Source organism: Protopterus annectens, chromosome 8.part0, assembly GCF_019279795.1.
Source record: "Protopterus annectens isolate FY-2018-M chromosome 8.part0, PAN1.0, whole genome shotgun sequence".
Classification (NCBI taxonomy): domain Eukaryota; kingdom Metazoa; phylum Chordata; order Ceratodontiformes; family Protopteridae; genus Protopterus; species Protopterus annectens.
Genome location: NC_056741.1, coordinates 1898817635 through 1898831256, shown reverse-complemented (window position 1 = coordinate 1898831256; position 13622 = coordinate 1898817635). Strand labels below are relative to the sequence as shown.

Below are 13622 nucleotides of genomic sequence, written 5' to 3'. Positions count from 1 at the left end.
GCATGACGAGCAAAACTGACCTTCTGCTTTTAAGTTAAGTTATAAAAAAAAATGTGCGTGTTAATGAATATGGGAATTGTTTATTTGGTCTGTATACACATTAGAAGACTAAAAAAAAATAATGTGGATGTAGTTAATATATATAATTTATGCTGTTCCCAATAAATAAAATCCAGATTTAATATATACCAAATCTGAGGTTGCCATTTCTCAGAGTATTCCATTTTCTTTGAGGTATGACAATCTCAGAGTAAAGTGCAGGGGGTAACCCCTTGTAAAAATTAGTTTGAGAGATATTCATTCTTCTTCAGTAGTTTTGGCCTTTCATGTTTTGGACCTTTTCAGTATGGAGCCATACCAGGCATGTCCATGTCCCACCTCCTGTTATCACTAGCCCACCTTTCTGTGCTACCATCAATGTCTACCTTTCCCTCCTGCATCTTCCTACCCAAATTCCTTGCACTTCATAAGTTTTTCCAGCCATACTGTGAGTCATTTTTGTATGTTACTTAAGGTCTTTATACGCTCCTGTTTTAATGATGGTAGTATGTTCTACTGTCATATTAGAATGCTTTTGTAAAGAATAACACAGTTTACAGTGACTCTGAATGAGACCAATGTATAATACATTGACATTTGTAGTTGGAGGAGAAAAGTTTAACCATCTGAGATATCGTTTTCAGTGAATTAGTTTTCATTTATTTAGACAGTATATTCAGTACAAATTTCACAGTTCATACTTGTTAAAACTACTTTTGAATCTGTGCCCATTGCTGTGCTACAGCTGTATATGAAAATGCCTTTATGTTCAAAAACATGTTTTCTCAAGATGATGCCTTTGTGTAAACTGTGTCCCCCGCAATCACAAACTTTGTTTTAGTAAGATGAAGTACAGTCCAGGTATCATCAAAGGGTCACATCATAATTTCTAAATTTTCTTTAACATAATATTCATTCTGTTTTCACACTTATTTATACATACTGAACAAGTACACTGGTTAGTAAACACTTTAACTGGTGAAAAATGTTTTGTCTCATGAAAAGGTTAAGTTCAGAGTCTTTAACACTTGATATCAAATACCCCTAGAACATGTAATAATATTACTTTATGGACAAGAGAGATCCAGTTTGCTTATCATACAAAAAATTGTTAGTTTCTCCAAAGGTTTATGATGGATTAGGTCCACTTGCTTGGCTGGTTGCTGCATTGGTATGCTGTCCTCTCCATTCTTGGACATAGAAGAATGTACTAGCTCCATATGCTATCATCACAAGACATGCAAAGAACTAGGGAAAGAAACAAAAACATGTTATAAATAAGTTAAGGTTTGATTTTAGATTCACTGATATTTCTCCATGCATTAAAAGAACTGTTTCTGCATGTAGCTTTCCTTCACAGATGGGAAAAATGTGAGCAGTATCTAATGGTCAATGATAGTAACATTTCTTGCCTGGCTAACTGGGTCACTAGTCCTCCTGAAAGCTTATAAACTTTAAACTGTTCTAATGGTATGTGATACATAGCCAGCAAACATCAGCACTAGTAAGTGTACTTCATTCTCAAATTACTTGAACTTCAGGGTTTCCTTTTAAATTTTTTTAACAACTGCTTCTGCAGTTTGTCTGCCATTCACAGCGAACAAATCTGCTTCAGCTTTAGCAAGCAAGTATTTTGTTGTTAAACTCCTATTACATTTAGAAAAAGCACATACATTTATTGTAGTCTTCACTGTTGCATTCCTCACATTTGAGAGTCCTGCCCACTTCTAAAGCTTTACCTTTTCCCATAGCTTTTCCTGAGACCCACTCACCAGGATGCAAAGATATCAGTAGTATAACAGGTGCATCAGTCAACGCCATCTTCAGATTTTCCTTGCTGTGCGGTAATGTGTATCACATGTTCTGTAGTATTATTCGTCCATTTGTTGGCCCATATCTAGGAGCCAGAGATGTACCTCACAGGGAATTTTTATCTTCCTTGTTGCTTAAATTTGAAATAGCTAATGTCTGATGCTGACAGTAATTCTGAAAAAAAAGTATTTGTTAAAGCAAAAAACAGAAAAGTCCTGGAAGAACACCGCTGGATGCTTCAAGTAGTAAAAATAAGAACTTTTAATAAAAGCTGGTACAGAACAGATAAGCGCTTTCGGGTTGGTAGCCCTTCATCAGTTAACAACTGCATTGTGTGTGGATAACCTATTTCCCACTAAGACTTCCACAATCTGAGCTTTATCTGCCTTGACCCAGAGCATGACATGGACTATATTCCTTATTGTAGCAGCTTTACCCAGAGGACAGCTAAAAAAGGGGTGCATGCATGCATGGTTCTGTTTTGCCAATTCCTCCAGGAACCTCCATCTCTAAAGGTTGCACTGCGATAAGAGACACTGTGAGAGGTAAGAAGAGCAAGGACCTCCCAGTGGATAACTCTGGTCCCCAAATTTGATGACTGTAAGTGCAAGGAAGTGCTTTTGATCATCAGACCCTTGGAGTTGATCTTAGCCAAGGCCTCTGGCATGACTGTTTGGCAGGCTGCCATGCCTTTGATATCTTTCACATCTTCCTAGACTGACATCTCTGCTGCACTTCTAGAGAGCTAAGGCCCTTTAGCTCCAGAGGCTCATATTCTCATCGCAGAAAGGGAAGGTTGGATCTCCAGGATTTCTTTTCATGAGGAGGTTCTTGGTGAATAGATTGTGGTCTCAGTCCCCTGGACCACAGCCTGAGTCATCAAAATGCAGTTACACCTGAAATCAGGAGGCAGTGCACACAAAGCCAGTGCTAACTAGCTTGTCATGGCCTCTTCTACCCAACTGTCTCAAACAGTTGAGATTTTCATGTTTTTTTATCAAAAAGGCCAGAGATGGAAATACCATAGTTCATAGGTTCATTGTTCTTTAATAGGCTAACTACCATGAAGAGACATTTTAAGCCTAGCCAATAACCTAAGGTCAGAATTAAACCCTGTGTGTTTATAAGGTAAAGTCCTTAACCATTACTCCAAAGCCACCCCATAAGTTGTCTTTGGCCTCTTCTAAAAAGAGAAGATTGAAACCTCCACATTGAGGATTCTGACTTCCATGATTCAGAAGCAGATGAACTAGCTTATATAGACTAGATTCCTTCTGCTGAGGCTTATGAATCAGATACTGAGGGTATACCATCCCATGCTTCTGCACCAGGGACAGTCATCATACAAGAAAAGATGTGTTTATTTGGGAGACTAAAGAATACTCCGAGGCCAAGCGCAGAAACAGAACATTTATTGGCCTGCCCAAGTCTAGAGTACTAGCTGCTTCTCTAGTGGTGGATATTCCAATATTCTGGAGAATGCATTTTTACATGTATCTATGGAACTAAAATACCCCTCCCAAAAAACACGCACAGACACACACACACACACACACACACACACACAACTTATTTTGTAGGGTCAAGGATTCATTCAAGTTTCTTTATAAGAATCATTTGGCTGATTATCTTGGAAGACACTGTTTTTGCGGTGTCCCTGAATTTTGACAAGGGAATGACCTTGATCCATCTAGGTATCTTATTCTTAATGACGTGCAGAGTCAAATACTAGACCAATCTGGCAAGAAAGTCTACACATCTGTTACCCTTTCTTTAAGAGCCTTCAGTTGCCATTCAGACATGCTTTCTTGTCAGCAATCTCTGCTAGAAAAGGTGAGGACTAAGGCAGAGGAGATGCAGGATAAGGATCTGAAGAAGGAAATACTTGAATTTTGTGATCTTTCAGCTCAGTTTGTCAGACACTTCAGAAAATTGTTATGGTGCTTCATGTAGGATAGCAGCTTACAAGGTCTACTGTTCAGATTAAAAACCTGACTGAGGAGCTCAACCCCCTTCCACACCATGTAAAGATGGGAGCTCCTTAATGCACCCCCTGGACAAGATTCTCATTGAACTCCCTGCTCATGGAATTTTCAAAAGAGTGGAGAAAAAGAGCAAGACCATGCAGTCTGTAAAGCAACTTTTCAGAACAAGCTCCTACATTTTGTAGCTAAATATTGGCTCTTATAACCTAACAAAGATATAAACAGATTTGTTGAAAGGGGAGAAAGCTAGAGTCAAAACTGAATGGAAAATTAGATCCAAGGACAAGCCTGACTGCCCTCAAGATAAAGACTTTCAGAGGAACCGGGATTCCAAGATGACGGACGTCCTGTAAACACCCTTTCCATGAGGCTCCTATCTAACTAAATTATCTATGGGCTTTTAACCATCCATTCACAACCAAAAACTAGATCCTAGCTGCTCTCATCTCTGCAATACATCTACATCGATTTTGAGGTCTCCTGGTTATATTCTGTGAGTGTATACTCTACTATTGAATCTCAGGAGTTCCACAGAACTACTTTCATGTGTATTTTCTAGGCCTGAATAGGCACAACACAAGTTGGAGGTGATTATAAACTTACTACTGCCAAAATATGTCGAAGGAATCCAAAAACATGGAGACACAAACCAGCAAAACTAAACTGTCTGCAATAGTTTCCCCTGAAAAGGAAACCCTTTCTAAAAGGCAGAAAATTAAACAAACAGACACTTCAAAATCCAGTGCTAAACAAAAGCTGGAGGCCAACATCCACATGGAAGTTCTTAAGGAAGCCTTGTTACCATTACAGCTGGCCGTTCAAAGTTTCTCTGAACAGCTTTCTGGCTTTGGCAATAAACTGAATCAGGCCATGGGAATGTATGGAACAGATTGAACAAACCACCAAAAATAATGAGATGCAGACTGTGCTGCTAAAAGAAGATTTAAGCACCAAAAATACCACTTTAACTGAAATCCAACAAAAACTCCTTGATTTAGAAGCCAGGAGCAGAAGGAATAATATTATAGTAAGAGGTCTACCTGAATCATATGCCACCAACCAACTGACTGAGTCCTTACTTCAATTATTTAATTTTATATTAAAACCTGGTGCATATGACAACAATATAATAGAGCACATCGTGCTTTACACGACACATTGTGCTTTGCACACTAGACAACTGTCAAATGCTCCGAGACAAATCTACATTAAACTACTAAATTTTCAAGATGTCCAGAGAATCCTTTCGGCGGCTAGAAAACAAAAATCAATCTCCTGGACTGGTCATAAAATAACTGTGTCGCAGGATCTCCCAGTCACCATTAAAGAAAAGCGCCAAAAACTCTCCCCTTTCTGCGCTGATCTCACTAAAAGAAATATTAAAGTCCAAATGTGGTATCCAAATACCCTAAGATTTACATATAATGATAGTAAATATACTGCAGACTCACCTAAAGATACCAAAGTCATCTTTCTGAAATGTTTTTGAAAAGCCCCTAAAGCTTAACTCTCTCGCGAAAAGAAAATGCTTTGTTTTCCTCATAGAAGGTTGTCGCTAACCTCATAAGCTATTTCTGTTGCCATAATATCCCATTTTTGCAAAATGTTGAAGTTTTAATGCTTTTAACGTTATATAAATGTAAACCGCATCTAATGGACCCAGAAGTGCACGTCAGACAGGAAGTATCCCCTCTAGGAATGTTATCTTCTGGTTTCTGTTGAGTGGTAGGATAGATTTTGTGATACAACTGCGTGCTTCCGCCCATACATCTTCTTGTGGACTGTAACTACTGCTCAAACGGCAGTTTTTTGATCTAAACAAGAAAACCCGATTTTCAAATAGCCAAAGTGAGATTGCAGATGCTCTGGATCTAAGGATTGAAGACTACACAGTTGCAGACTTAAGCTGTTACTTTGGACTGAGCAAAGTGAGTTTCCTGTTCTCTTCTTTTCAACAACTGGAAGGTACTTTGGTAAGGAACCCACCCCTTTTTTAAGTAACTACAACAGCTATTTAAATAAATGATTGTTCAAGAGGTTTTCATAAGGACATTAGCACATACTATGTCAAGCTTAATTTATGTGTGCAGGTAGAAAATGTCATGTTTTATCTGTTACCAAAACATAAGAAAAGTATATAACTATTTAACATACTGCATAAACAGTACCCTTGCATGTAAAGACTTTTTCTTACTTTATAATGACCATCTTATATATATATATATATATATATATATATATATATATATATATATATTATATTATATTACAGATGTTGCTTAAGTTCTTTACAAAGGGCTCTAGCATTGTGGTTTGGGGGTTGCATTGGTAACTAGGTAAACCTACTCAACTGGGTTGCAGTTTTTGAGATTTAACTCTATGTATGGTAACATATGCATTCAGCAGTATTGCAGCTTTTTTGTAAGGTATAATCATATCTTGTCTTCAAGGTAAGAGCTCCTGGTTTGTCATACATGCATGCATGCTTACATGCACACATATACATTCATATGGAAGCTTTCGGGCCTTATGCTTAAGCAATGTGTTCCATATCAAAACATAGAAGATATTTTATCCTAATATGATGTCTCTGTTTCTGGTAAAAGTTTGTTCGACTAATTCTGAAGGTTAAATATGCATTATTTACACAGCAGCTTGAAGAATCATAAGGTGTTAACAGTGAAAAATATCTTGAAGGTTTTAAGGGGCTAGAAAGCTTTTGATAAAGCCTGCTCAATGTATTGTTTTATACCCTATATGCTAACACATGTTATTCGTTATATTATATATTTGTTTTTACATCTTTGATACACAAATGTAAATATGTCTCCTGCTATAGTTTCCTTTCTTTTCTGCAGTCACTATATTACCACTAACTGGAATATAGCTGAAATGTCTGTGCTTAGTGATTTAATGTGATGGTTGTTTTAGCATCATACCTTTTTGAATTTTTTCTTATAGGAGAGGATAGGTATATTGGTAGAAGGGTAAGGATGATGACTCTAGGAATCATAGTGCTATTGTATATATGTTTTAGATTGCTTAAAAGGTTTAAAATATTGGTGATAACTTTACTCTTAGGTTACACAACCTCTCAATATGCTAATCATCTCAATATATATGCTTGTGTAAATGTATTTCATCACACTCTTTCTTTTATTTGGCGTAAGTGGATAGGCACAGGATTGCTGTTGGAAGAGTGTTATAGGGCTACAGTAAATGTGCTACTTTATGTATTTCTATCTCCCGTTCCTATAGTTAGTGTGTTCTTTCCTTTCCTTTGGAACCTTGTAATCTTAAAATATCACATTTCCTTAAAAACAACTGCCGCATTAAACATTATTTGGGAATGTGGATCATAGACTCCTGAAATGTGAGGGGGTTGCAAGATAAAGATAAGAGAAATTTACTGATGCATCTAATTTTTAAATTTGATGCGCATATATGTTTTTTGCAGGAGACACATGTTGAGTGAGGACTGGAAGGGAATGTCAAAAAATGGATTAAAGAAATAATTGCAGCTGGGGACAACTCAAGGTCAAAAGGGATAGCTTATTATTATTAAAAAATCGCTTCAGACAACAATCCTAAACCAATGCTCAAATGAGAAGGGCAGATGGTGTTATTTTATAATTAATAACCCTATTAATAAGAAACAAACTCTTTTCCTCAACGTCTATGGTCCCTGTCAGAGACAACAGGATTTTATTTATGAAATCCACAACATCTTATGGAACTTTCCTGACCATGAACTTATATTGGGTGGAGACTGGAATTTGGTCATTGATCCAGGGATAGATCGCACTAGCAACTCCTTATCTCAAAATATGCAAGCATCAACTGCCTTAGGTGAACTAATGACTGACTTATGCCTGATTGATCCTATCTCTTTTGGTGAAGGGCAGGAGAGGAAAGGTATATACACTTACTTTTCTAAATGTCATAATACCTGGTCTAGAATAGATTTCTTCCTTATTTCAGAATCACTGGCAGAAGGAGATATTAAGTATCAGGTGGAACCGAGACATTTCTTGGATCTTTCTAGAATTACTTTAAAACTCCTTTCACCCAATAATTTGGCTAAAAGGGTTAAAAACTCTAACTGGTCTTTGAACAATAATTTATTATATAATTCAGTGATTATTTGGGAAGTGTCTAGCATTTTAGCACAGCTAAACAGTAGCATGGAAAACATAAACATTCCATATGACATTCAATGGGCAGCTTGTAAAACGCAGCAGAAAGCTTCCTATCTTAAAAACGTTGCACTAGAAAGAGAAAGAAAGTTAGTAGCGGACTTTAGACTTAGAAAAGAAGTACCAAAATAAACTTGATCCTAATACTGAAAATCTGATTAAAAATACTCTTAAAGACAATTACATGAATTGCATCAGCAAAATTATTCTATATACGAGTTGAAATGTATAGCTAAATACTCGGAGTGGGCACAATTACCATCCAAAGCCTTAGCAAGTATTGCAAACAAACAGGAAACAGGTAGAATTTTGCTTCTTCATTACCAGGATAAGGTATTTAAAACTGATACCAAAATACTTGAGATATTTCACCTGTGTACTCTGAATTATATAGCATGAATGACCAGCAACCCTCTTCTGATGACATAACAGAATTCCTTGATAAAATAACATTCCCTAAATTAAGTAAACAGTATGTGGAATACCTAGATGCTCCCCTTGCTTTGCAAGAAGTGACTGATGCCATAGGAAGACTGAAGAAAGGGAAAACACCTGGCCTGGATGGATACACTTCAGAATTTTATAAAACTTTTATAGTTTCCCTGTCACCTATATTACTGAAAGTATACAATCATATCAAAACGTATGGTATATCTGACTATCATCTTAATAATTCCAAAACAATTTTCATATCTAAAAACCCCTTAGATAAGTCTATTCCACATAATTACAGACCCATATCCCTATTAAATGTAGATATTAAAATTCTCTCCTCAATTTTAGCTGAAAGAATGAAAAAAATCATGCCTCGTATAATCTCCCTGGAGCAAACAGGTTTCATGACTAATAGACAAATGTGGGGCAATACACTAACATTAGATGCTTTGATATAGCAACAGGAGAAACTATAGCCCTATATATGGGCTAATACTTGATGCCTGCAAAGCTTTCAATAGGATAAATTGGAAATTTTTATTCACTACCGTGTCTCATTTCAATATCCCTAAAAGTCTTAATAACACTATTGAAAACCTGTGCAGCAAAACCTACACCTATCTTTATATTAATATGACCTTATCTAAGCCCATCCAGATACTGAATGGAACTAGACAGGGATGTCCCTTGTCACCATATCTTTTTAACCTCTACCTTGAGCCCCTACTTCTCTCAATATTCCAAATTACATTTCATTCCATCCCCAAAACTTTAAATATCAAGACAAGCTTATCGGCTTACGCAGATGACCTAAACATCTATTTTGAACACCCCATCTCAGACATTAGGAGATTAGCTGATACTTAGACTTCTTTTCTAGAGTTTCAAACTATCTAATAAACCCAAATAAATCACTGATTTTCTCCATAAAACCGTCAGGTCATAAAGAATATTTGTTTGCAGTATCCCCTTTCAAAATTAACTACTCTCTTAAATATCTAGGTATACATTTTCACCATACTTCTCAGTCTATGTTCCAGAATAATCTCATGAAGGCATGGATGGGTATCTTACAGGACTTGCATAGATGGCAACAACTCAATTTATCCCCCCTGTCCAAAGCTGCAATTATACAGATGAATGTCCTACCTAAGTTACTCTATCAGTTTAATACTTTAAAATTTAATTATCACAAATACTTTCGTTCAAAGGACTAATAAAGAACTGGCTAAGTTCATATGGTTTCCAAAGGCGACTAGAATAAGTTATCAGAAACTATGCTATCCTAAACTAAAAGGTAGTTTAAGCTTGCCTGACTTTCATCTTTATTACTTGATAATATGTGCAAGCAGGGTTGTATGAATCTACACTTTCACTCAGGTGGATGAAGTATGGTACCCTTAATGGATCAAACTCTGGCATAGGCATGTTATTAATAACAATTTTAACCCTATAGCCTTGCCTTTCTTATCACTTAAGAGCCTGAATTATATTCCCATTAATAGTACCATGAAACAAAGGGTTAAAGAGTTCCAGAATCTAATAAAGTTCAATTAGAGAATACTCTTCACTTTTTACAACCAATCCACATGAACCCTAATATTAGGTTAAGCAACAAAATTATTAGTTTACTTGATTACCCCTTAATAAGAGATTGCACCATTTGGGATATATATAGACACAAGGAGAAATCACTGAGTGAACTTAAGGAAAAGCTAAAACTTGGTCAGAAGTACACTATCATCCTTCGTTAAATCAGAGAACTCCTAACAGCGGTAGTGTCAGATGAACCAAATATTGGAAATAATGTTTCTGCTGCTTTGGAAATCATAAAAAGTTTATCTAGAAGTAAAAACATGATATCTAACACTTATAAACTATTGATGGCCTCTAAGCATCAGAATGCTTTACTTTTTCCAACTACTGGAATCAACACAATAGTAATTTCAGTAAAGATCAAAAACTCAGAGCAATAGAATTAACCCTTAAGTTTTCCCCTTTTAAAAAGTTGATTTATACACAATTAATGATAAATAATAATACTTATTTCACCCCATGTATTTTAAATAAATTCAATCCCAATACATCCCCATCATGTCCTTGCTGCTCCTTTCCTCAAGCGGACTTGTTACACATTTTCTGGTTATGTAGTCACACACATAAACTTTGGTGCTCCCTCAAAGTTAGACTAGAAAAGATGGATTATCAATAATTAACCCTATCATGGGAACTAGCAATCCTGCATATCACTGACCTTAGGTTACCTAAATTTAAGCTCCATGCACTCATCATTTTATGCTTATTGACCAAATTCTATATAACTAGAAATTGGTTAGATCACACTAAACTTTCTTGGTGCGGCCTGAAGAATTTAGCGATATAGTACATATCTTCACAAAAATTTTTCATTAATAACCCAAATAAGTGGATATACTACCAGAAAATTTGGAAAATAATTTTTTATATTTTTCAGGGTGACTAGAAAGTGTGTGATCTAGTATTCAAGATGCTTCGGTTTTTTAACCTAGATATTCTGATATACCTCCTTGTATGATTATGTTTTTTTACAGAATTACTTGGTTCCTTTCTATAGAAATCACAGTAACACCTCTATATAACCTTTGGGTAATCTTTTCTTGTGTGTGTGTGTGTGTGTGCGTATATATATATATATATATATATATATATATATATATATATATGTGTGTGTGTGTGTGTGTTTGATCATTTTGTACATAGTTCCCCCTTTTTGCACCCCCCTTTTTTTGTTACAGCTTATGTTATATAAGAGGACTACAGTATAAATGTATATATTCATGACATACCTGTTTCACTTTGTACTTAATTTCTGTTTTTTCTTGATTGTATTGCCATGCCATATTGTTTCATTGTCCTTTTTTGTAAAATTCAGTAAAAAGTTGTTTGAAAAAAAAAAAGACTTGCAGAGGAATCGGCCATAAAATGAGAAGACCAACATCTCTCTTCCTTCCTCTAAGCCCTCTCCAACTTGAACCTCTCAATTGTCTGTTTTCTCTCAGAAAAAGTAGGATGCAGCTTAACCTTTTTTTTGCAAACATTTGGAATTCATAACCATCAGTGAGTACTAAACAATTTTCAAAAGGGTTACAAATTAAAATTCCTTAAACTTCCAAAGTGCAGGAATAAGGATAATGTAGATCTCATCCCTGCAATCCCAAAAATGATGGAGTTTAGGTCCATAGAGATGTTCCCAGCTGGAGAGTAAGTACAAGTGCTTTATATAAGGCTTTTTCTAGTCCCAGAAAAAGAAGAAACATGGAGACCCATTCTGGACCTATCCAACCTAAACATGTTAAAATTCAAAATGTTACCACTCCAAAGCCTATTACCATTCCTTTCATATCAGGCTGTTATAGTTACTGTGGGCATGAAGGATGCTTGCCTTTATATCCTCATTGCCAAAAGTTAAAGGAAATGTCTTAGACTTGCAGTAGAGAGAAAACATTTCCTGTTTGCATCCTTGCCCTTTGGCTTGTCTGCTGAATCTAGAATCTTAAAAAAATGCCTGGCTCCAGGAATTCCCCATTGCAGGACAAAAGACTTTCAAATTTGCACCTAAATGATGGTTGCATTATCTTAGAGGAGTTTCAATAAGAGACTCTTGAAGTTTTGAAGTTCGTACTAAATTTCTTCAGAGATTTGGGTCTCACCGTCAGCAAAACATATCAAACCTGATTTCACCAATGAACCTTATCTTCTTGGGGGCACATCTAAACATCACTATTCATACAGCCTTCCTCCTAGAGGACATAGTATCCCACCTGACCATATACATCCAAACCATATTTCAGCAAGAATGACTTTTGTGTTGCATGACATTCTGCATCCTAGTGGTGCCACTTGCCTGTCCACACATGTGGAAGCTTCACTAGTACTTGAGAAAAAGATGGTGTCAGCATACTCACTGGAAAAAAGCATCACACTTTCCCTTTGCATCAGAAAGATCTTCTGGTACATTATGCAATGCAAGGATGCCCTTCAAAGCACCCCAGCCCACAATAATCCTTACTGCCGATGCCTCAAACCTAGCTTAGGGGGTGTCTGTGTAGGAGATCTTCATATTAATGGAACATGGGGAGGGCATGGTGAGAAAAAAGCACAAAGGGTCATTCTAACTTTGAAGGCTATCACTTCTATCATAAAGGAAGAGCTCTCCAGATAATAACAGACAAATGTGCAGCATAAACAAGAAACAAGAAACGTGTTTATACCTTTTGTGCATGCTAGCTATGCAAGCATGGGAAATAGTTCAATGAGTGGGCAGAAACAAAAGTACACCTGTTTATCTCTCATCTGAACATACAATTGAGACAGACATATATACTGCAGGACAGCAACTCTCCAAAGGCTTGGAAAATAAGTGAGAACCTGGCAAAATTTCAAGCCCCCATAAACCCTGAGAGCACTGCTGCCTATGCAGAACTGTTCACAGAAACCCTGTACAAACATGCTAATAGCTGCATAGAGGCAGCTGTACCCAGCAGGAAGAAGTACAGAACTAACTGAAAAAACAAGCCACCATGGTGGAATCACAAATTCAATAGGCTGTATAACAGAAGGAAGAAAACCATGGCAAAAATTAGGAGGTGCAGCACCCAGCAGGATAAAAGCACTCTCATCAAACTAAACAAACAACTCAGAGGACAAATAAAGTCTACCAAAGCCAAATTTGAGATAAGTTTGGCCTCTCAGGCCAAGGACAACCACAAAACATTCTTTAGCTATGTCCTCAACCTCAAAGGCAGTACACAGTTATGTGCAGAGCTCATTGTAAATGGTGCCACCTATACTAATCCAGAAGATATAGCAAACCTCCTGGCTGATAAATTCAGCTCTAACTTTACCCCTCACTCCCCCTCAACCTTCCCTCAGGAAATAACATCAAATATAACTCCCCTCTACTATCACTAGGGAACAGGTCCTTAATGCTAACTCTAAGACCAAGAACACTGCATCAATGGGCCCAGACAATATCCCAAGATGCCTTCTAAATAGCATGAAACATGAACTATCAGGGCCTTTGGAATTGCTATTTAACTGTAGCCTCCAAACAGGTTTCATGCATCATGAATGGAGAAAGGCAACAGTCATCCCTCTGCACAAAGGTGGTCCATCT

General features: G+C 36.7%; 1 protein-coding gene across 1 annotated transcript in view; it reads right to left on the bottom strand.

Moving 5' to 3' along the window:
* Positions 1–676: 676 nt before the first annotated feature.
* LOC122809705 (plasmolipin) overlaps positions 677–13622 on the bottom strand; it is a 359490-nt gene continuing 346544 nt past the window's right edge. Inside the window, exon 4 of the mRNA XM_044081397.1 lies at positions 677–1287. Coding sequence (XP_043937332.1) covers positions 1168–1287 — 120 coding nt within the window. The 3' untranslated portion in view covers positions 677–1167. The remainder of the gene's footprint in view (positions 1288–13622) is intronic.